Source organism: Hyposmocoma kahamanoa, unplaced genomic scaffold, assembly GCF_003589595.1.
Source record: "Hyposmocoma kahamanoa isolate Upper Pololo Valley unplaced genomic scaffold, ASM358959v1 66, whole genome shotgun sequence".
NCBI classification, from domain to species: domain Eukaryota; kingdom Metazoa; phylum Arthropoda; class Insecta; order Lepidoptera; family Cosmopterigidae; genus Hyposmocoma; species Hyposmocoma kahamanoa.
Window position 1 is genome coordinate 16,556,827 of NW_020653854.1, and position 25,320 is coordinate 16,582,146.

Here is a 25,320-nt window from a genome sequence, read left to right on the forward strand (position 1 = left end):
ACTTAACTGGGTGAAGAGATACTTTCATAGAATTCTCACAGATGACGTTACGGCAAACAAGTCTGTAAAAACCAAAAACAAGTATCTGACATCAGAGAAAAATTCGTGAGATCCGGTTCGTTCCGTGGCTTAAGATGCCTGCAGATTTGATCAACATTGTCGATCGTTAATGTCAATCGACACAATCGACCGACAATGTCGATCAACAATATCCATCAACAATGTCGATCGGGTGCCTACAGATTTGCTCGATACTGCCAAAATCAAAATCAAAATAATCTTTATTTCATAGGTAAGCATTATTACACTTGAAATCGTCACATTGGTTAAACTCTACCGCTCATTCGTAAAGCAGATTCCCATGAGAAGAATGAGCAAGCAACTCGAGGGGTTGCTCTTTGTAAATAATATTTGTACACATTCAACATTCACAATATATTTTTTGTTTTGAAACATTAGAGATCGAGACTACCTCCATGAGCTAAACGGGTTACTACCGCGGATTTTTGTCATCCAACTACGCAGAAGTTGTATAATAACCTTTAGTATAAAGTTTTTGTTTCACTGTAGTTTTAAACCTCATGAATGGCAAATTCTGTATATCAACCGGAATCTTGTTATAGAAGCGTATACATTGCCCCTTAAATGAATTTGTGACTTTGTGAAGACGACTAAGGTAGTGGAACCGATGATGGACAGTACACCAATCATTAACATTTTTTAACTATACCGCCAAACATAAGGAAACGCTAATTATTTCTTTTCACTTTCAAAATTTTTTAACATTTTTGATCAAAATGGAAAACATCAGTTAAATTTTAACAGCTGACGACCATCTTTATTCGCCATTATCACGATGCGAAATAAGACGGTGATAATAAATTTAAAATAAAACGGATTTCTTATAAGGACCGCGCCTCATGTACGTTTTTTATAATTATATTTGAATGTGGTATTTAAGATTGTGGTGACTTTTGTGGTTATTTTGTGTTTTGATATTGTTTTAAGCGTTTAAACAAAACATAACCGTAAAAGAATAACATAACGTCTGTTGGAAAATTTGAAGTGTTTATTACTGGATCTCATTTAGCTAATTGCCCAATCATGGACATTTTTGTCCATAATCGGATTTTATCATAAAAGAGATGCATAAAAGATTTACTTGTGTTTACCATCCTTATAAAGCCAGACTTTTAATTTAGTTTACAGCTTGTTACATTATTTTAAGTCTGCACAATAATGGAAACAGTGTCCGTCACTGGTCCTCCATTACTGGATTTGATTTTTTTAGACATGGCACTGAAGCGAATGACTATCCATTGTTACCAGTCATAAATTGGTTATATGAAACGTCACACCATTCGTTTAAGTACCAAGCGAGAACTCGATTTTTAAGATTGAATTTGTTAATTTGGCTAAATAGTTGATCGTTCATGTTTAGGTGTCCATGATTAGAAACCGCCCTTGGCGGCGTGTTCATGATTGAAAGCCGTCCACAACGGCGTGTCCGTAATTGGAAATTGGGATGTCCATATAAGGATACTCAAACAAAGTCTACTTTTTCTCGAGTAACAATGTTTTCTTTATTAATTGATGTGATTAAAGCACTTTCAACCGTTATTTGAATTTTTGAAGACTTTTTAATCAATTAAACCTTTCCTCGAGTTCCACAGAATAACTCATCCAAAATTAAAAGACTAAAACAAAAAATAAATCCCTAAATGGTGCATGATTGGTTCCATTACCTTATCAAGAACAGCTAGTTTATTTTTATTCCTCGTATTAATGTTATGTCTGTCACTATTTTTATAAAGAAATTACTATTCCTCTTAATATAATTACATTTTCATAAATATACTGTGACGCTAGTGTAAGAATGTTAATTTCCTTAAACTTATCTCTCAAAGATGCTCTGGGGCCCAGATTGTAAATTGCCCTAACCGCACGTTTCTGCAGGACAAAGATTCTATTGATATCGGCGGCATTACCCCAAAGCAAAATGCCGTATGTCATTTGGCTGTGAAAGTAGCTAAAGTAAACCAATCTAGCTGTTTCGACGTCTGTATTTCTGTCTGAATTTTTTTAATTGCGTACACTGCAGAGCTGAGCCGTCCATAGATATGATGAGTTTAGAGCATAGGCCGGAAAAAGGTGTTCCAAATCTATAGATACATGTATAGACGCAGCTACGAGGAGTTGTTAAAGGGAGAGGGAGACATAGAGTTGTTAAAACCACTATATTTTGTTTATATTCATTACTTTTTCGAATTCCGAATTTCCGGAAAGGTTTTAACGCATCGTAGGACAAAGATAATCACATAGTAGTTTTGTCCTACGATGTTGGACGATGCGACGATGTTGTAAGTAGGAAATCCGGAACCGGGCATGTTTTGAAGAACCGGGAATTTCGGTACTAGTCTTCAACGGAACCGGAATTTCCCGATTCTTTCGATACTTCCGGTACTAGCTACTTGTTGTTCAATGGTACTACAATCAGTGAAATAGTAAGCAATAATACTCGACGGGTTAAAAAAGCGATAGGTTTCAAAAGTAAAATCGGTAAATATTGAAGCTTTTTTATAGAAAATATTGTAGTATAAATCAGTTCACGTCATTTTTCAGCCTACATATTCTTGGAAATTTAAAAAAAAACATTTACAATTTAAGTATCAGAAAATTATACTTAAACCTCCTCTATTTTTTAAGACAACATCAAGTTTAAAACAAACGTAACTTTGGTCCGTAATTAAAACCGAAATTACACTATCGCCGCTAATTCCCAAAAGTATCAAAATAGCTGGGAAACAATTATCCGGATTTTTCTCTCATTCTTTACTATAAAAGAATCGGGAATTCCCAGTACTTTCGAGATCGGGATTTCCCGGTTCTGAACCCTAAGCGCTTGTAAGGTCAAAGTTGGATTTTAAAGTAATAAACCTGCTTGGCAGAAGAAATAAGTATGGTGGCAGTTCTTATCTGAACAAACTCTCACAAGAAGCTCTACTACTACCAAAATTATGATAATGACGAAGATTCTAATAATGCTGATGTCGCTAATGATGCTTATTATTATAATGCAAATGGTGCTGATGGTGCTGATGATGCATTTGTAATTAATTTTTATCTTGTAAACGAGATCGTTCGGGGTTAAGGTCAAAGGTCACATGAAGCGTCGTCTTTTAGGCAGCAATATTGGCTAAACCAACTTCTCACAAACTGATTCTTGAGGCACATTACCCCTTAGACAATATTGCCCAAACGGGGACAGTCGGAATCAGGGTCATATGGTTTCATAGACTCTTTAACAACATCGAATAGTTTCAGCCTTCCCATGCAAGACCAAAAAAACTCGGATACTCGGACACTTGGATATTTGATGGTAGATTTAAAAAGAATGGTCGTGTTAGGTTGTATTTTTAAGTGATTGATTACACAAGCATGACACTACACTTGTGCCTTTCCGAACTAAAATGGGAAGTAGTTTGTAGACAAAGGTAACGTCCGGAAAGGCTATGGTAATTGGACAACATGGGTAAACCCATGTTATAAAATAAGTAGGTATGATAATGAAATAGCAGGACTAAAATCTTAAAATAATAATAACAATAATAACGCACACACTCAACATAGCCCCTTACTAGGGAAACCCTGTGTCGCAGGTGCCCTGGACACACACAGAGACAACCACAAATTACACCCAAACTCACGAGAGAAATAAATGTGGGCCATACAAATATTTCTCCCGGCCCTGGAATCGAACCTGGGACCTCTGCGTGGCAGTTTGGCATGGTAACCGTTCGGCCACAGAGGCAGTTAAAGATACATTAAGGTAAAAGTATAAACCGCATCACAAAGCTAAAATGGATCTGGGCAGGCCACCTGATACAGAGACAAGATGACAGATGGAGTAAGACGATAACAGAGTGGCGTACAAGGACTGGATACAGGAACGTCGGGCGTCCAGCGGCAGCGGCGAGATGGTGAATGACATCGCAGGAATTGCGTGACGAACCTGGATGAGATTAGCACGGAATCGTGGGGAGTGGCAAAGAAACTTGGAGGCCTGTAGCCAGCAGTGGGTGACGTCAGCCTGTATATGATGATGATGATGATGAAAAGTATAAACTACCTTACCTACTTTAAAAAATATATTTATTAAAGTTTGCTATTTGAGAATGGCCGGTATAATTTACCAGACTACCACGTCGGTAGACTGAAAAGACACATATTATGTAAGTAAACTTTATGTTAGGCGTAAAGTAACATTGAATCCAAATTGAATCACTTTTTCGTATATAAGATCATTGATTGAATCTATATGAAAGGTTCCTTATCCTTTAAACACGATCGGGTCCGCAATGCATATCGTTACCTAAAACGACCCATTAAAACGGCCCGTTAACTACCTGCATGGCAGTCCGCCGCGCAGTAAGGAGATTGCTCACACACTATTCTGCGTATGGCCCACGTATGGAATCTCACATGACAGATTGCAGGATTGCAGGATGGCTTGCACGCTGCGACTACATTCATAATGCTGTTTTAAGCGGCGGACGGCAAGGTGGACTGCAATGCAGAATAATGAATGACCGCTTTTACTATCTGCATGGCAGTCCGCCGCACAGGCAGGAAACTAGTCACACACTACCCTGCATATGGCCCACATTTGGAGTCTCGCAGGACGCATTGCAGGCTTGCAGGATTTCTTGCACGCTGCGACTACATTCATAATCCTGCATTACGCGGCAGATGGCAAGGCGGATTGCAATGCAGGATAGCGAATGACCCCTTAAGCTAAAGGAAAAATTTCCATTCTGAAACAATATATTCTTCAAAAAAATTAATATTTTTTTGGATATTTCTCCTATATTTTACTATGCTATGATATTTTTCCACATTTAAATGTTTGAAAAGAATTATTTCCAATCATTTTAAATCTCGTTTTTCTCTAACTTACTTTTAGCTAAAAAATTTTATTTTATAATTCACACTAAATAAAACTTAAAACGATATTTCGAAACGAAGAACGTAATATGCTTCGAATTACATTTTTCCAATATTTTTCAATTTTTCCAATTTTTCAGCAATTTTCCTAAAATATTTTCACTATTTGAAATTTTTCGGAAAATTACACAACAAGTATAGATTCGTATCTTTGTCGTCAATTGAGTTTATATGAAGAGCGATAATGTGAATGTATTAATGTTTTATGTATAGTATAAAGTTAAATTATTAAAGTATTTTCGACTCTGACGGAAGCGCTATAGCAATCCCAAAACGCTACCTAACTATAGTGTGATGTCACTGTCAGTGTCAAAATCATGTGTCACTTACTACACGTGTTTTTATTTTTTTCCTTCCTCTAAGGTTTTGTGGATGTTTTGTGAGTTTCGTTCAATTTTGTTCATAATTGTAATGTAATAAAACCAACGACTGATTTAACTTTAAACTACAAAATGTTGAAACCTAAGGATTTGAAAGATGATCTGCCTGGATTCGAAGCCCCCATTGAAGAAGACGATGTGCAAAATGAAACAATTATAATTAAGAAAAAAAAGAAAGGATCTGGCGGTTTTCAGTCCATGGGATTGAGCTTTCCTATTATCAAAGGCATTACTAAGAGAGGCTACAAGCAACCTACGCCTATCCAACGTAAGGTGTGTTTATTTTTAAAACATAACCTCAAAATTACTTGGTAAATTCGTAATATTATTAATTCGTAATAACAACAGTAATTTCGTTTGATCACTGAGCAGAATATTATGTTCACGTGCGCTTGCTTATTAGAAATAATCTTACGTAGTTCTTACTTACTACTATTAGACTTTAATAGAGTGGACTGTATTAAAACAATTCTTTACATATTGAATATATGCTGCTTCAGTTTATGCACGTTTTATCTATACACCTCTCAGCACAAAGGCTCACAATATCTGTATGTTCTTTTAATTTTGTATTATTGAAAATCTTATTTATGAACTGCAGCTTTGATGAGTGGCAGAATCTACACCAAGAATTAATAACATCACTTTAAGCGTTATCTGGGTGTGAAGAAACTTCCTTGAGGACATGCGGAAGAAATACTTTGGGCTCAACTTTTTCCAAATCCAATTTGTTTCTGCCCAGAGAGGAAGTCCCTCTCTTTAAGTTGACTAACCTAACCATTAGTATAGTTTAATTAATAATAAATTTATAAATTGTAAAAATTATATTATTCTAGACAATACCACTAGCACTAGAAGGTAAAGATGTGGTGGCTATGGCTCGGACAGGATCAGGCAAGACAGCTTGCTTTGTGCTACCCATATTGGAGAAGCTTATTTCTCCTACCAACAGGACACAACCAGGAAAGAACTTGAAAGCACTCATTCTGTCTCCTACAAGAGAATTAGCTTTGCAGGTAAAACAACATCTATAAATGTAATTAGTATCTATAAAATATAAAATAACAGTGATATATATATATACACAAGCACGCACGCACACACAATATATATATCTACAACAATAATATATACTTGACCTTATCAAGCAAGAAAAAAATTCCACTTTGTTTTCTTGTTTCAATAATTGATATATTATGCTACTTAAAAGCTTTCTGCACCTATGGAATTGCTAAAACCTTTGAACTTTAATACCGTAAATTCTCAGACATTAAGGTTTGTCCGTGAACTTGGCAAGTTTACTGGGCTGTCATCAGCTGCAATCCTCGGTGGAGAATCCATTGAGCAACATTTCAGCATCATGTCTGGAACCACCCCGGATATAGTTGTCGCCACCCCAGGACGATTCCTGCACATTTGTATTGAGATGAATTTAAAACTAGACAGTATCAGTGAGTAATAATTTTATTATTTTTTGACTATCTAAATTAAATAGTATAATAGTCTATAGTCTAACAGTATACTATAATGGTATATGTATAGCATTACTGCGTTCCGGTGTTTAAGAGAAGAGTGCAGGTGCTGGTGACATTACAGGCACATGTGACTTGTCAATTTCTCAGGGTGACAGGCGCTGTGGTAGTGCCCCTTAGATCTTTACGATTTAAAGTTCTGAGTGGCACTGCAACTACCTAAGGACGGGCGTGTCGCTTACCGCCAGGAGTACGACTTGTTCGTAACGTGACTTGGTCTCATAAAATAATAAATAAATAAAGCGGTCTAATTACATAATAGTAAACTCGTCGATATCCACCATACTATCTTAATGTACACATTGTAAATATGTGCATATAACATCTACAGTGTGTGCATGTAAATCATTGAATTTTGACAGTACGCTGTTGATAGTTCTCTATGGAAAAGCAGTAGGCGGTAAATATCCATATTGCTAAATGGGGTGCCCCGTACTATCGTATTCTTATATTGAATTTTATGATAAACACTGTTACTGTACAAAACCAGATAGTAGTGTTATTCTTATTTTTAGTAGCAATTTCTTCCCGTCTATTTAGCCATTAGTTTATGTACAGAAATAAAACTGCTTGAAGCATACTTTGTACCTCCATGGCATTGAACCCCATAAATATTCATATAATGGAAAATTATCATAAAACAAAAGGTCAAAGTTATGAAAATTTAAGCATAAATATATTCCTAAGATTTTAGCTTTTTTAGCTAATATATATATATATACCTATACACTAATATTATTTAATTTAAATTATGTTTTAAATTTGATGGGACGAACAAGTCGTGCGCCTAGTGGTAAGCTACACATCTTTCCATAACATTTGCAGTGTCTCTGAAGCTTTAAATCGCAAAGATATGAGAGGCACTGCTACTGCATCCTACACCCTGAGACAAGTTGACAAGTCCCATGTGCCTGTAATTTCACCAGCACCCTTCAAAACCTCACAAAAAATGCTCACATTACTGCACAAATAGGTAAGGTGGCAGTATTACTGTTACTAAATTATTATTCTTTACAAAATGGATTTTGCACCACCCACAATAATCCATGAGAATGGTCTGTTTAGCTCTTTCAGGATTTTTCTCTCTTTGATATTTTTTAATAAATATTTTAAATTGTAAGTATGAATTCATTCACAAAGAAAATCCCCTAGAGTCTTTAACCCAATCTTCTCAGGGGAATCTGAATGATACGAATGAGTGATGATTAGTCAATTTGATCATTTCATGTATAATTTGTTTACCTTTGAAATGTAGACATTTAGCATTTGAATAAAACTCATTATTAATGTCCACAGAGGTCATAGTGTTCGATGAAGCAGACCGACTTTTCGAACTCGGTTTTGGAGAGCAATTACGAGAAATAGTAGCGAGGCTACCCTCAAGTCGGCAAACTTTGCTATTCTCCGCCACATTACCAAAAATGCTGGTAGAGTTTGCTAGAGCCGGTCTCACTGATCCTGTGTTAATAAGACTAGATGTTGATTGGAAGTTGCCTTCAAATTTGTGGCTCGGGTGGATATATGTACGTGCTGAATTGAAAACAGCCGCTTTATTATTGTTATTGGATAAAGTACTTACAAGTAAAACACCACAGGCTGTTGTTTTTGCTGCTACTAAACATCACGTGGAATATTTGCATTTGGTAAGTATTTTTTATTTTATTCAATAATGTTTTTACTGCCATGACCTTCGTGTATTTATTGTGAAAATATGTACTTCACTAGTGTTGTTTTTATTGATACAAAGATTTGAACCATAGTCTGTTGCCTCACCGTGGCTACCGCTCTTACCAAGTGAGTTACAGATGGAGTCAGCAGATCCTACGAATTTCTCTATGTGCTCCTTGCAGATCTTTGTATTGAGTTTAAACGACTTTTTTTTGTCGTAGCGCCATTTATAAGAATCTTATGAAAATTACTTCAGTTGGATTGAAGAAATCTTTGTGTTTTTTTCAATCCTTGTATCTATAATAATAAGTATTTTTTGTGATTGTTTAGACTTATTTTGCTCCATTGAGTGTTCGATGTATCATTATGTACCTTCATGTATCATTTACGCAAATATTGAAATATAAACAATTTGACCCAATATAAATAACCCTTTTATGAAAATCAAACATTAAGTTCAAATCAAACTTATTCCTTCGTTTTTACGCAAATGATACAAAAGGATAAACAATTTCATGTTTGTACTTTAGTACAAACGGTAATTTTTGCGCTTTTATCTTGTCTCAGATCTTACAACAAGCTGGAATAACATCTACCTACGCGTACTCCGGCCTTGACCCTTCCGCTCGTAAGATCGCCCTGGGCAAGTTCATAAACAACAAATGTTCAGTGCTTCTCGTGACTGACGTCGCAGCTAGAGGATTAGATTTGCCTGCTTTGGACACTGTTATTAATTATAACTTTCCTGCTAAGCCGAAGTTGTTTGTCCATAGAGTCGGTAGGTGTACATAATATGAAAAGTTCTTTAAAGTTACGCAACAGGAACAGTGTTGAAATATGACGTAGTAGCTGAACCCAGTACGCCTGCAATGCCACTGCCAAATATAATTTAATTTACTAGCGCACCTAACACTTTACACTTCAGAAACTTTTGCTCTCGTGGGCACAATAACTCACAAAAGTTTTATCGTAAGCGGATGAATAATATTGGAAACCATACGGGACACACATAAAAACAAACATTCATTTATATTACGGATAATGAGGATTATTATAAATCTTTAAAAGTAACTTTCTTTTTTATACTAATATTTTTTTATTCAGTAAAAAATGTGCATCATTACTACGCTAAACTAAAGAACTTAAATTCCAATACTCTATGGAAATGTAAGCTTCAAATAGTTGAAGCCTCTACAGTCTTACTAGGAAGTCCTGTATACCAACATGTAGTGCCTTGTCACTTGGTAGTACGAGCCAATTGTTTATAAAAAGGTGGTGATCAGTATTTAAATAAGTTCTTACATTCTTCATTTTAGGAGATTATAAATTTATATTATAAATATTAACATCCTAGAAATAATGGTATCTGACCCATATCGACACGGTCGCACTTCACCACAATTAAACTCGCGCAAGCCTAGTACGCATTTGTATACGTGTGCGTTAATCAGGAATCACGCGGTACTGTACTGTACCGTACTGGATTGGATGTTAACTCGTGGGGAAGTGTGTGTCCATGGTACCGCGACACAGGGTTATCCTAGTACGGGACTATGTTGAATCTGTGCGTTATTATCATTGACCTACCAAAAAATGGATATCGAGTCTAATACAAAAACCACGAAAAAAAATTCCGAGGTTAACCTATACAAACGTAGTGACATGTTAGGAAATATAAAAAACTAAAACATCATCATCAATTTAAATTGTAACGTCATTGCAGCACTGCCTAAATTTGCTTACAACAATTTAAGGGCCCAAAAACACCATATTCAGCTTCTACTGGAAACTTAACAAAATGCACCATATTTAGCTTCGACTAAAAATTACTTGAACACAAGAGTAATGGAATAGCCTTTCTCGTAAATATTAATTAATTTATACATATATATTATTATGTCAAATTTTGTACAAATTCACTTAAAGGTATAATAAAGAGTTGGGCAGATACATACATACAAATATTACTACAATTGTGAAAATAAGCGTGTACTATAAGAAATGTGCCGATATTCTAACTAAACGTAAACTGAAATATCAGTAATTTCGATTTATAATAAAACCGTTACGCTTTCGAGTAATTTTGACGCTTTTTACATAGACAAAATTAGCTTTTGTTTTATAATCTTCGTAAAAACACATTACGAAAATTTGAACTAATGTTATTTCGGGCAAATGTATTTTCTGACTTCCGATAGGTAATCCCATGCCGTAAAACGTGTACAACAACATTTTGTTAGTTATTGCTAACGTTTAATAAAAAAATCATTTTGAAAATAGGATTAAAATCAAAGCCACTCTACAGTTTCTTTGCTCTAAATATTCCAATCACTTGTGGTTCGAACAATTGAAAATGACCAAGAAGTTTATATAAGCTTCTTGAAACGTAATGGGTCTCTTTCCATCTTTTGCGCATGCAATGAGCAGAAAAAGGACAGTTAGCTATTTCATTATTTCGTATGCTTTTGTAATTTATATTTATGATTTAGTTATATATAAATTAAATACTATAAAACTGTACAAAATAACACTTTTAAATGACAACTATGATAACACAATATATTTGTTTAGTGAAAATATGATACAAAATCCTGTTTCCACACTTTACTGCAGTAATTTTTACAAGTTATTATTGTTGGTACTGCATGATTGACAACCGCGCTATCACTCGAACAAACGAAGACTATTGCGCGATTGACGCTCTGTATGCGATTTTAACGCCCTACAGGTGCGGACAGTTTAACGCGAACACGACGTCCATTTATTGGTAGGTCAATGGTTATTATTATTATATTTAGGCAGGTCGTGATCATAATTTTGGCTTTCCATAAATGAAGTAATCCACATTACGCGGATAGTACCCACTCATGCATAATATTTTCTTGTAATAAACATAAATTATAAAATAAACATTTATCAATAATCAAAATATGGAGCTGTATTCGGTTAAATAAAAGTATAAATCTTAAAGGTACTTAATGTGTTTTTATAAAGTTTCTCAGTCTGCAGTTATACTTAACAAAGTGAGTAGCACTGTGCCAGCTGTCAAATAGCATATTTAAAGTAATTAAAAATAAAATTTGATAAAATTGCAAAAAATCCATATCAGAAATACGGGGGGTCCACGCAGAACAGAAAAAATTGACATGTGGCTTAGAAGTCAAAAAGCTTGGGAACGACTGCTTTAGATAGACATAATGTAGCGATGTCGTAGGACGCAGCGCGCGCGCTGGTCGGGCAGGCCGGGCATTCTCGCTCGTCGCAGCTGATGACGTCGCCCATCTACTCGACTTGCAGTTGTTCCTCGGTGCCGAGTTGAAGACTCCAACGCAGGTTATTTCCACATATTTCAACTTACCCATGACTATTTTAATGTCTTCAAAAATATTTCCCTTTCAAATTGTATTCAGAATAACAAGTACAATTCATGATTGAAGTTTTCGGTCACTAACTGTTAGCATTCTTTATAGTTGTGTATTATAAGTAGTACATTGCAATGTACAATTCTGTAGGTGAGAGGTAAAGGACCTTAGGTTCATATTTTGGAAATTAGATGTTTTTACAAACATTGACTTAAAATGCCAAAAATCACGCAATGGTAAAAGACCTAGAGAAGTCCTATCATACCTTGTTTTTTATTTGATCTTAAGATTGACTTGAAACTCTAGTTAAGAGCCTCACTTTCTTTAAAAAGGTAATAAGAAATACTATTAGGCACTTGAGGTGTTTACCTCTCACTTACAGTTGTTATGAATGTAATGATGTGCAAACATTAAATAATTAAAGTGCTAGAGCAAACAGAAAACTTATGTGAGTTCACTATACTATAAATGTACCCTAGGTAAATGATTCACATTAGACAGAATGTATAACATAATACAAAATTTAAAGAAAATATAATTAAATAGGTAAAAGAAACGGGCTCGGCGTGTGAAAGCGGGGTGTGGGGCACCATGCCTACCGGGCAGCTAGAACTACGTCACCAGGATGTCGTGAATTGGGAGAAGATGTACTCCGAAATCGTGAGTGTTGTTTTTATTTTTTTAGTTTTAACGCAAACAAATAAAAATACAGAACTTTTCATTTAAAGAAGACCCGGAGGTCTTGCAAGGGTTCATACGTAGATAAAAAATATGCATCCCTTAAGTGCTATCCAAGGCAGTGCTTACTACGGTATCCTGTGACCAATTTAGTTTTTGCCCCTAGGGTAACACGATAGGCCGCAAATAAATATATGTGTTTTCGTCGTAGTAGTCGAGTTATATATATTTTTATATTTTAGTTCTCTACGAAATTTGCTATCTTAGCGTCAGACGCTCATATAAAGACAAGGGAAGAGTTAGTTATGGCAGTAGCCAGGAGTTATAAAATTACATCTCACTACTGCGCACAGGTCAAACATGATAGATATTTAATATATCAAAAAATACGGTTTAATAACGGTTAATAACGGTTTCATAGAGTTGCAACGAATATTCGGTATAAAGCTTATTCGGTCTGTTTTTTTTTGCTATTCGGCTGAATACCGAATACCTTAAAACAGGAGGAAGAAATAAGAAGAAACAGTGAATTATCATGTAACTAATATAAATTCTAAACAAAAGTTAGTTAAATTCGAGAAAGCACAATTTTTCGCTTGTTTAACTAAAAGAAAAAAGGCATAAAAAGGTAACAAATCCAATGTAAACTATTTGATTATTATGTAGTTCTATCATCACTAAAAAAACTCTAACAAAATCAACCACATGTTTTAAGTATTTGTAAATGAACGTGAACGATTACTGTCTTCATTAGGATGTCAAAAATTTGAATTATAGACTTTGAAAATAAAATAACTTTTTTGTTTCATTGTACAAAATTATTTATCATAATTTAAGTTAATAAGTCGTATTTTTCGGGCCAATTACATTACACTCGTACGTGCGCGTAATCAGGCCGAACAGTTGAAACCGAATATTCGGCTGTTCTACCACGCTCCTGGCCGAATCTATGTAAATATTTTAAATGATAAATATATTCAAGTGTACATTTACAAAGAGCAACCCGAGAGCTTATTGCTCATTCTTCTCGACGGAATGTGCCTTACGAATGAGCGATAGAATTTAATCAATATTATATCTATGATGAATAACTTGCGGCAAAGAAATGATTAATATATTTGAAAATAAAAAGGTTATCGTAACTTTCACCTGGTGACAAGTTGCAATTTTCAAGTTAGCGTAGTGTTAATTGTTTGTCTTGTTATTCTAATCTATACTGTAAATTTATTATAGGAAGACGCAGCCCGCGTCTGTTCCCGCGGCTGGCAGCAATACATTAAATGGCGCGAACCAGCTTCTGCCGAGGCCAACAAACGTGCCAAAAACACATCAATACCTACAATGACTCATCCGTTCTTGGTTGACGAGAGTAACAATACTGCTAATGATCTTGTTCAGCAAATTAAGAACTACACGCCGAAAGGGGTAAGGTCTTTATAAAAATATATATGACTATTGTTTTAACCCACTTCACAAAAATGTTTTTGGTTCCTTGATTTTCTCTGCTGTTTATTCAACTAAACACTAATCCGATTTGTATTTTTTTTTTTCAATAATATCAATAAGTAAAAGTGGTAGACGAACATGTGCACTGACGCGTGTTAATGAGGCTAAAGGTGTATGTCAGAATCGTAGCAAGTGGAAGGCTGTAGCCTTGTAGTACTCCCGTTGTTGGTTTTGGTACAACTAGGGTTGACGCAGTGTTTGTTAGTTCAAATTATTCGTATATACTTAGACATTATGCTATAATAGCCGTGCGTCCTCTCACAATTCATTATGGCATATTCCGACGAAATTAATGGCCTCCATAAAAACGGAAAAACGGATCGTAACCATAATTTGTAACAGACGTTTCCGCGTTCCGAAATTAATGTCAAAGAACACTCGTAAAATAATTCATATTGATTAAAATATATAGATGCTTTGATGTTATTGAAAGTCTGTTTTTAGAACGTGTATTCCTCGACCTGAAATCATTTGCCCCCTGAACGAAGAAAGATATCAAAGCTATAATAAAAATATTAATAACGCACTGACTTTTATTATGAACTTTCATGTTGTGTCTTACAAGAAATATCTAGTTTTTTAAAACTGCACACACGCGTGGTAATGATACTTGCCAGCTTCTCAAACTGTGACAATATTAATAATTTAAAAAAAATTTTAGTGATGTATACACCTGTAGTGACTTGGCACCTTGTATAGTGAACCTGTGTGTATTTTTTTTTAATATTGTTTTGTGTTAAGTTGATGGTGTATCTTTAAATAAATAAATAAATAAATTGTAACATTAACTTTATTGAATATCACGGTGTTTTACTACTATGATTTTTTTGATGAAATTACACCACTAATATTTCTTTTTTGTTGTAATTATTAATACAATGATCGAAAGTGAAATTCTTTGAGACCAGCAGACCCGCACAAATTTGTGTGTTTGTTGCAAATCTTTGTTTTTGGTTTTAACCGACTTTTTTACCGTAGCGCCATATATCAGAAATCTATGAATATGTTTTTATGTGTGCTAAGTCTAATTTCTTTTTATTTATAAATGTTTTCGTTTATTTTCAGACTATATTGGAATTGTCAGCAAAAAGTGATTCACCAATGTACATGGCTATGAAGGCAAAGAAACAGGCTCACGGCAAAGCGGTGCAGAAAACTAGAGACAATAAAAAGTTACAGGTAAATTTGAATTTATACTCCGTAAAATTTTATTTAGCTTGATTAGAATGACAAATCGGCAAAATTAAGACGAGGTAAATTTATAACAGCGTCTTACAAATCATACATGTTTTTTAAACACCAGTAAATCATAGTAATTTTCCATAATTGCATTCATCAAATCCTCCTATTGGAGTAAATTAACTATGAAATATAGTTAATGTTTATTTTCATAATTATTATTTATTTATTGAGTATTGGCTATGGAGCCATCAGTTTAAACAGGTAACAAATAATTAAGAAATTGAAAACACACAAAAATACTTAAACTAAAAATTCATTTGTGTAAAAATTGTAACTACAAAAATCCGCCATATTTTTGTTTTTTTTTACAACTTCAGTTATGGAAAAAAGGAACACGTCGAGAAATAGGTTGGCAGTATTATTTAAAATGTTACATGAATAACTTGTAGCTTTTTCAACTTAATTGTGTATTTTTGGTGAAATTTTGTGACAGCGTGTGTTTTGTGCGTCTCCGGAGTGACGACGAAATTTCGATAAGCAAATAACTTTTCATACAAATTTTATTTTCATATTTGGATATTTAAATCTGAAATGCTTTACATGCATGTGTTACGTTATTTTCATAAAAATTCTTGAAGAAAAATAATTAAAAATCGTAGTTTGTCTCCTGACTGACGTCACGAAAACTGTGACTCAAGAGACAATTTTGGTGACCCCAAGTGCTTAATAAAGATTCCGTTATAAGTAAATACAAAACATAATTAATTAAAGAGCCATTCATAAATGAAAATCTAAACTTAGCAAACGGAAATTCTAATGGTGTTTTTGAAATTTTAGTTTATATACCGATATTTCAAAAATATACTCAATCTGAATCGAGCTTAGATATTTTTAGTACTGTTTTTAGTAGAAAGCTAGAGCTTCTGTTTAATGAACGTGTATCAAGCACAGATTCATTATACATTTTTAAAGCAATTGTTTTTTTATTTACAAACAGATTTAAGTCAGTTTGCTTACGATTTTTTAATACTAGCATTACATAACCTAACTACATAAAAAGCAGTTACCATGCGACTATCGCAGCTGAGAGGCAAAGACGATGTAAGGAAAATATTAAAAAGGTCCCTGTAAAATATGAGGAATATAAAAGAACACCAAGTGTGATTCAATTTGGTTACTGTTTCTTTTTCCATGATTACTCTAGGTATAGAACCAGCGGCTGATTGTTATATTTTAAGATATTTTGTATAAGCTTAATTGTCCAACAAATCGACTTTACGTATGTCGTACAAATAATTGTGTCTCTTGAGTCACCTGGTATGTCTGCGGACTCACAACTTGTCCCCATTTTGTGTGATATTTTTGTGCAATTTTAATTTAACTAAAAAGTTATAGATCAAAGTTTTGTACGTAACAACCTTAAAGAATGACGGTCGGTAGTTACATATTAAGTGCATCTTTTTTGTGTTTCTAGGAACAGAGTTACAAGAAAAGTTTTCCAGTTCATTTTACTCTGTGACTCCGGAGACACAATGTGATCTATTTTTAAAATAATGAGACTGTTTTTTTAGTTATGATAGTGTCATATTGATTCATTAATATACTTATTGATATTACATAACTTATATATGTTAGGTAGGAGACGTTATAAAGTGTCATTTCTGAAATAAAGGCATAAAACTACTGGAAAAACTCAACGAAGTTCGATGCTCGTTATAGATTTATAAACTACAGAAGATTATGTAGCAATATTAGGCGAAGATTGAGCATAATAACAGAATTTGTTTTTTTACACAAAAAGTTTATTCAGTACAGAAAATAGTTGATCCACTCTTGTACATTTATTTCTCTTGTGAGTTTGGGTGTAATTTGTGGTTGTCTGTGTGTGCGTCCATCGCACCTGCGATACAGGGTTTCCCTAGTGCGGAGCTATGAGCGTGTGCGTTATTATTATTATTATATAATAGTCTATGTGCTTTTGTGCTATACCTTGTGAAGTGATTGTAAATGTTTGTTTCTTCTCGTATTTGTGCTAAATGAACGTTTATCTACCTACCTATCAAATTAACAAATAGTTGTGCCACGCCTATTCACCATAATCTCATGAGGTGGCTCTGTTTAATGCATTTTATAACTTGATTTCAGTTATTGCCATTATATTAACAATTAGTACTGATTTAAATATGTATAACATAATTGTTCAGTCAATATATTTTAACATCGATTCTCGATTTCACTGCTTGTGTTCCATCACTGATTCATGAAGTTTGAGATAAGTCTTTCTAATCAAGCTAAATTTTACGGAGTATAAAATAGATGTTGGCAAAAGGTAATCAACATTGGAATATATAAAAAAAGTGTAGACCGAAGTACTAACTTAGTAGCTGGTTTATCCCTTAAATGTTTCACCTTGCTAAGTTCAAGTGCACCTGCCTACTGCGGGCATTCAAGTGTACAGTCATATACATGAGATACCTGACTCCCTAACATGCCCACACCGACCTTTTGGATCTGAGAGCCATCTTACATATTGAACAAAGAAAAAGTAATTTCAACTTTATTATGTAGTGGAGTGTTGCTTGAAGATAATCAACATATCTTTAAAACCAATACTAAATTTCGTCCTTTAACTTCTAAGTAAATTGGACGAGCGGTTTGTTGTATCGACTGCCAGTTACAATACCCGTGGTTTGATTCCACGCATGCACTGTTTTGTTATAGCATTATATTTTTAACAGCATCGTTTCACTGTTGAATGTTAACGTTGACAAATCATAATATTTGTTCATTAGAAATTGCCTAAGGTGGGTGGGTAGATATTATTAATAAAGCGTAGGGTGGGTATGAATAGATTAACAAATCACGAAATAGCTCTGCAGCTTGCATACGATCGCGACTTCTATGATTACGCATTGTTCCACGTTTCGTTCCTATTTATCTATTCAGTTTTAATTACTTTCAAGGTTTTAGTGACTTTCAAAGTTATCTTTCTTATATTAATATGCCGCACTTAAGTATCTGGGACATCCGGTTTAAATATCTGGGACATTGGGTCACTGATGATCTAAATGATAATTTAGATATATGTAGAACGGGAGCGCAGGGCGCTGTCTGTATGGTGTAATATGTTGGCACGGAGGTTTGCACGTAGTAGCGACCAGGTTAAGGTTTTGCTTTTCAAAGCATATTGCCAGTCCTTCTACACGTGCAGCCTGTGGGTCAATTTTACGCAGCCTGCATACGGCGCACTGCGCGTCCTATATAATAATGCTTTTAGGGTGATATTTAAGTTGCCGCGTTACTGTAGTGCCTCCACTATGCTTGCTGAGTCTCGTACAGATTGCTTTTATTCAGTCATACGAAAGCGTTGTGTCTCACTCCTAACTCGGCTACGAGGCAGCACGAATGACCCTTCCTTCCTTCCTTCTTCCTTAGCACCCTTGCCGCTAGATGGGACTCTCCGATAGTGGGGCGCTGCTGGGTGCAGCTGCACACGGCACCAAGCCGGTAGCTGCGCCTCGAACCTTTCTACAGGAGAATCTCATTAATAAATAAATATTAAAATATACTTCCCCAGTTGTTACTAACACTAATTTTTTAAGTTATTTTGTTACTAACACTGGATTTATAGTCCGAAATAAATGATGATTATTATTATTATTAACGGAATTATTAAAATTAGAAATTATTGTTCTGTATGAACAAGACTTAGACATTCCTTACACCTATCCAGATGTTAAAAACAAAAAATAATATTACATAGCTAAACAATAATAGGGGTTAAAGTATGAAATTGCCGATTTGTACTGAAAATCTAAATTGTTTATTTTTTAACAAATAAATTAAATTTTTAACAAATTTATTTAATCAAAATAGTTGCCATTATTATCTATACATTGCTGCCATCTAATGGGAAGGTTATTAATGCCTTTGCGATAGAACTCCGACGATCTAGACTGCACAAACTGTGTGAAAGCATTTTGTACTGCCTCCTGGGAAGAAAACTTCTTGTCACGTAGATAATTGTCCAAATCACGAAAAAAATGGTAGTCCGTTGGAGCAAGGTCTGATGAATACGGAGGATGACGAATGGTTTCTAACTGCAGTTCCTGAAGGGTCAAAATGGTTTCTCGTGCTGTGTGAGGTCTCGCGTTGTCGTGGAGCAATAATAGTGAAGATCGATTCATGTGTCGGGGCTGTTTTACTGCTAGTTTTGTCAACATGGTTCGGAGTTCGGCACAATAGACATCTGCCGTTATTGCTTGACCAGATCGGAGAAAACTATAGTGAATAACACCATGCTGAGACCACCAAACAGTTACCATTACCTTTTTATTGGTAAGTTTTGGTTTAGGACACTGTTGTGGCATTTGACCTGGGGTCAGCCATTGCATTTTTCTTTTCCGGTTATCATAAAGAATCCACTTTTCATCACATGTTACAATTCGATCCAATATTCCTTCATTTCTGTACCGGTTCAACAAGGCAACACAAGTTTCAACACGCGTTTCTTTCTGCAGATCAGTCAAATCATGAGGCACCCATTTTTCGTATTTTTTTATTTTATTGATTTGACGCAAGTGAGTCAATATTGTGGGTAAGGTAACGTTAAACCATGCCGCTAATTCCTGGGTAGTTTGACTAGGATCGGCTTCCACTATCTCTCTTAATTCATCGTTATTCACCTGTGTGGGCGGTCTTCCTCGTGGCTCGTTCTTTAAGTCGAAATTTCCATCACGAAAGCGTTTAAACCAAAATCGCACGGTGCGTTCATTAGTAGACCCCTCTCCAAACGCAGCATTGATATTGCGGGCTGTTTCTGCCGCGTTAGTTCCGCGTCGGAACTCGTATTCAAAAATCACTCGAATTTTCGCAGTATCCATCTTTCTTGTCTAAATTGAATAACAAAAACAATTGAACGTCGATATTCAAATGTTTCAAATTAAAAAAAAAAAAATTACAGAAACCATTTGAAAAAAGTTTCATTCGAAAACCTCAAACCATGAAGATTCTATGAAAATTCAAAGAACCTATTGCAATAAAACGGCAATTTCATACTTTAACCCCTAATATTATATTTTTAAAGTGACTCGAACCATGCTTGCCTCAATTTGCAAAGCAATCCTTATACCGTTTGGTCACGACGGCGTTACTAAAGCTGGTTGAAATTCGTGTTCTGTATTTAAGTAAGAACCGTACATACGTTAAAGATCAAATTCGCTTAAAAACGTTCTCAAAATGTCATTCACTAATGAGTCGACCAGGGAGTCATACCAAAATAAATTTTACGGCTCACAGGTCACAAAAAAGGTCGACAAAGTCTGCTTGGGGGCTCAGGTATCTTGTGTATATGACTACCAGCTATAGTTGGTCTTTTTTTTTTTCAGGCAGAAGGACTCTTAGTAAACGGCGAACCACAGCCGAAAGTGAAATTAAAAAATGCATCAAAGAAGAAAAAAGAAGTCGTTCGGGACGAAAATTATATTCCGCACTTTGCAAGTGATCAGCATACGGAAGTTGGGTGAGTTACATAAATGTCCTCAACAATTTTCATTAAAATAAATTCTATTAATTTGTTACATCTATTGCCACCCAGGATGAGGTTTAGTGCGTTTAGTTTTGCGAGATCGTCTTTTGTCTGGAATTTCGCAATTCATCTCCTTATAATGTATTTTCTATCAGCTCGTCGTATATCTTATTTTTAAACGACTTCAAAAAAGGAAGACGTTCCCAATACGTCTGTTTGTGTGTATGTTACGCGATTGAACCGATTTCGATAATTCTTTTTTTATGGAAACGGAATAATTTAGTAGTAGTCCCATTCAAATGTAATAATAATAATAACGCACACACAAATTACACCCAAACTCACGAGAGAAATAAATGTAGGTCATACAAATATTTCGCCCGGCCCGGGAATCGAACCTGGGACCTCTGCGTGGCAGTCCGGCATGGTAACCGTTCGGCCACGGAGGCAGTTCAGAGGCAATGTGATGAAAATATTTCACCTGTAAGGGTGGCAAATTAGGGGATGAATCCGGTTTATTGAATTTCACCCACTTTCCGTAAACGATTTCAATAAAACGTAGCACATATGTAGATGTAATTCCAATGAAAATATAATAACACAAAAACGAATAAGCAAACTTTTGAGGTCCTTTTTTATATTAAAAAAAAGTTATAATTATTGAAATGGGGGTTGTGAATATTGACTTTTGACTTAAAGTGTTCATTGTGTCTATGTGAGGAAATCAATGCTAGTACCGCAATTTGGTGAGGACATAAATCTAACGTCACTATGTTACCTTCTCGCTTGCTAGCACTTGTTATGATAACTACACGTCCGACCCCCGGGGTAAGTAAACCGTCAGCCGTTGATTCAACGTGTTCGTTTAGCATGGCAGTGAACTTCAACGCCGGCGCGTCGTCGGCGGAGCTAGAGCTGGGCGCGGACAGTGGCGAGGCGGCGCGTGCGCACAACAACCAGCTGCGCTGGGATCGCAAGCGCAAGAAGATGGTCCATGTTGACCCTGTAAGTAGCTCTAATAGTGTACTTATATAAGCGTTTTTTACGCACCAGGAAGAGTCATACAGTGCCACTTAATGCTTAAAACTGCCCCTCCAATTTGTCATAATCATGAACTCACGAGGACTGCTAAATCTCCATACTACAGATCGTAACTCTGAAAAGGTCAAAATCGCGCCTCTAGATGGCTAGATGACGTTATTAATTTTGTAAAACGTATATGCATAGATAAAATTAAAATAATCTTTATTTCATAGAGGTAAGCATTATTACACTTGAAATCGTCACATTGGTTAAACTCTACCGCTCATTCGTAAGGCAGATTCCCATGAGAAGAATGAGCAAGAAACTCTAGGGGTTGCTCTTTGTAAACACCATTTGTACACTTTCAACATTTACAATATATATTTTTGTTTTTCAAGCATCAGAGATCGAGACTACCTCCATGAGCTAAACGGGTTACTACCACTTATTTTTGTCATCCAACTACGCAGAAGTCTATAAGCCTTTTGTAGAAAATTTTTGTTTCACTATAGTTTTAAACCTCGTGAACGGCAAATTTTATATATCAACCGGAATCTTGTTATATTGCCCCTTAAATGAACGTGTGACTTTGTGAAGACGACTATCAAGAACAGCTAGTTTGTTTTTATTCCTCGGATTAATGTTATGTTTGTCACTATTTTTCATAGAGAAACATAAATTACATTTTCATAAATGTACTGTGACGCTAGTGTAAGAATGTTAATTTCCTTAAACTTATCTCTCAAAGATACTCCGGGCAGAGAACAAATAAGTAATGAGAACGGACACTCTCCGCCCCTCCCTAGCTTTAGATACCGCACCACGCCCCGCACATTGTTTTGATTGTTTTCTTTAGTGCAGAGTAATATATATACAGATTTATTATATCGATATAATAAGACGCCATAACTTCGTGAGCTAGACAAGGATTCTAGAATTTTCAATTTGTATTGCCGATAAATATTACGTAGTGAATGTACCTAATTATTAACTAGGTAATGATAAAGTTGGACACGCAATTTCAAATACTTTGGTTACCTTATTTAAAGGTACTTGTCCAAAATATAACATTTTAAGTGCTTTTAATATATTTTATAAATAAATCTTCAATATTATTCTAGTTAGTGAATTAATAAAAAATATAATATTATATCGATGTAAACACGTAATGAACATGTGTGATTATTAGGAATATTTTATAGAATTATAGATAACAGATTCGCGTCACAATTTTCGCTATGTTACCGCTCTGACCACGTAACGTAATAGTACGAGCAAGTGATGGGTAGGTAACCCTGCCACTTCACGCACACATTCGCGCGTGTGCAGATAGCGCCTTGTTGTATGTAGTAGTAGCAAGTAAATAATTTTCGACCGTTGTATGAAGTGTCCGGGATGTGCTCTGGGGCCCGGATTGTAAATTGCCCTAATCGCACGTTTCTGCAGGACAAAGATTCTATTGATATCGGCGGCATTACCCCAAAGCAAAATGCCGTATGTCATTAGACTGAAAGTAGCTGAAGTAAACCAATCTGGCGGTTTCGACGTCTGAAAGTTTCCGTATTTTTTTAGTCGCGTACACTGCAGAGCTGAGCCGTTTTGATAACTTACTTATATGTGGACCCCACTGGAAATTTAGCATCTAACGTTATACCTAAAAATACAATTGTATCCACAAGGTCATATATGTACACAAGTCAGTAGCTGAAAGTATAAATCATGGTGTGTCCCAGGACGGCGGCCGCAAAATGATCCGAACGGAGAGCGGCGGCCGCGTGCCGGCATCCTTCCGCAGTGGCCGCTACGACGACTGGCGCAAGCGCAATGCCCAGGCGGAGTTCAACTCTGACGACGAACAAACGCCCCGTGTTGGAGGAAATAGGAAGAAATCTGGTTAGTTATTTTACTTACTAGCATTACAGGAGAACGTTCTACATTTGGTAACTACATTCGGTGCTACTACAGGTATAGTCGAATTTATCATAAGAGACAGTAAACTGACGTTTAGTTAGTTTGTTGTAATGCAATAAAAATAATTTTGACTTAAAAGATCGACTTTATTTGCCGATTCACTCAGTAGCTCATTACAGTATATCTTTTTGGAGGTATTAATCAAAAAGGTAACAGTAAAATGATTCAAATATGTCGAAAGGACATGTAAATGAAATTGTTTAGCAGATTATTCGTCAAAAATCTTTGCACCTTTATTTACCAAATTCTATTTTACAATTATTTCTATTTATAATGATATTTTAGTTAGTTTTAAAACAAATCAATCACTATATAATAACATTGACATTAGTACTGCCAGTTTGCTATGTCTAATTAAATGTCCAACTCCATTTTTATATAATTGTTAAAAATGTTCAACACCTCTGGATACCATAACAGAAGCACCTATGAAAATATTTTGGTTTAAACTCGGCCGTCACAGCCAACTGGAACCAAACTGTTTAGGTGGAAAAATGAGCATGTGTGTTTTAATTTTTTCAATTTTGTGTGCTGAGTAGGAATATATATTCTGTATGACATTACATCTACTAGACCACAATGATCATAATTAGTAATTAAATAATAATAAACCTACATTAACAGCTTCCGAATTCCGACCTCACTGGATGAAGCACAACGAGCGAATAGCCAAGAAGAAAGCCACAGGCTCGTTGAAAGAATTTCGTGACAAACAGCAGATTGTTAAAGAACGTTTACGTAAGGAGAAGATCAAACAGCGTCTGAAGCACAAAACACGGGGTAAAAAGAAGAAGAAATAGTGCGCATATTGACATGTGAATAAATATGTTTATTTTAATATTGTTTTTGTTTGTCCGGATAAGAAATAATCGAAATTGAAAATTTTATAATCCACTCACAGTGCATTACTAAGTCTATAAAGACATATATTTGCTTAGATGACGTAGTAGGTTATAATAAAGTTATTACAGAACTGTCGAGTTCGCGAAATCGCATATACCTATATGTTATTTCAAACAAGACAAAATTTTGGGCCCTTTACAAATCCCATGGCCACTCCCACAGGGCAATAAATTATACGTAGAAGTGGTTTTTTAACATATCACACGTACCAACTGTAGACGTAGTTCCGCCTACTTGAGCGCAGTCCGCCAATATTTTTTTCCGCCGCTTTTTACGTTACGGTTGTGTCAAATACTCTAAAATCGTAGAAAAATGCTTGCATTGCACTTATAGTGCTGTTTTGGAGTGCAAAAGTGATGTCTATCACTGTACCAAGATGGATGGCACAGCACCAAGGTGGTATTTCATAATTTTCAATTTTCTGCTCAGATTACAAAGCAATAGGCAGTTGGAAAGGAACTGAATGGCACTCACGTGGCACTGTAGGGACATGCGCACATGCGTGTGTGTAAGATTGCCAGATGTAGTGAAAAAAGCCTTTTTTTCTGTTGCTTTTTATAATACTAATGTTGCGAACTGGAATT

At 35.3% G+C, this 25,320-nt stretch overlaps 1 protein-coding gene across 1 annotated transcript; it reads left to right on the top strand.

Moving 5' to 3' along the window:
- The first annotated feature begins 5,441 nt into the window (after positions 1 to 5,441).
- On the top strand, positions 5,442 to 24,711 carry LOC113231753 (ATP-dependent RNA helicase DDX54). Its single transcript, XM_026466261.1, has 13 exons — positions 5,442 to 5,657; positions 6,221 to 6,400; positions 6,652 to 6,835; positions 8,213 to 8,559; positions 9,152 to 9,362; positions 11,799 to 11,917; positions 12,493 to 12,606; positions 13,858 to 14,049; positions 15,196 to 15,309; positions 20,700 to 20,833; positions 21,709 to 21,844; positions 23,596 to 23,755; positions 24,458 to 24,711. Exons 1-13 carry the CDS (start codon positions 5,457 to 5,459, stop codon positions 24,631 to 24,633), a joined length of 2,268 nt encoding a protein of 755 aa, XP_026322046.1. The 5' UTR covers positions 5,442 to 5,456; the 3' UTR covers positions 24,634 to 24,711.
- The last annotated feature ends 609 nt before the right edge of the window (positions 24,712 to 25,320 follow it).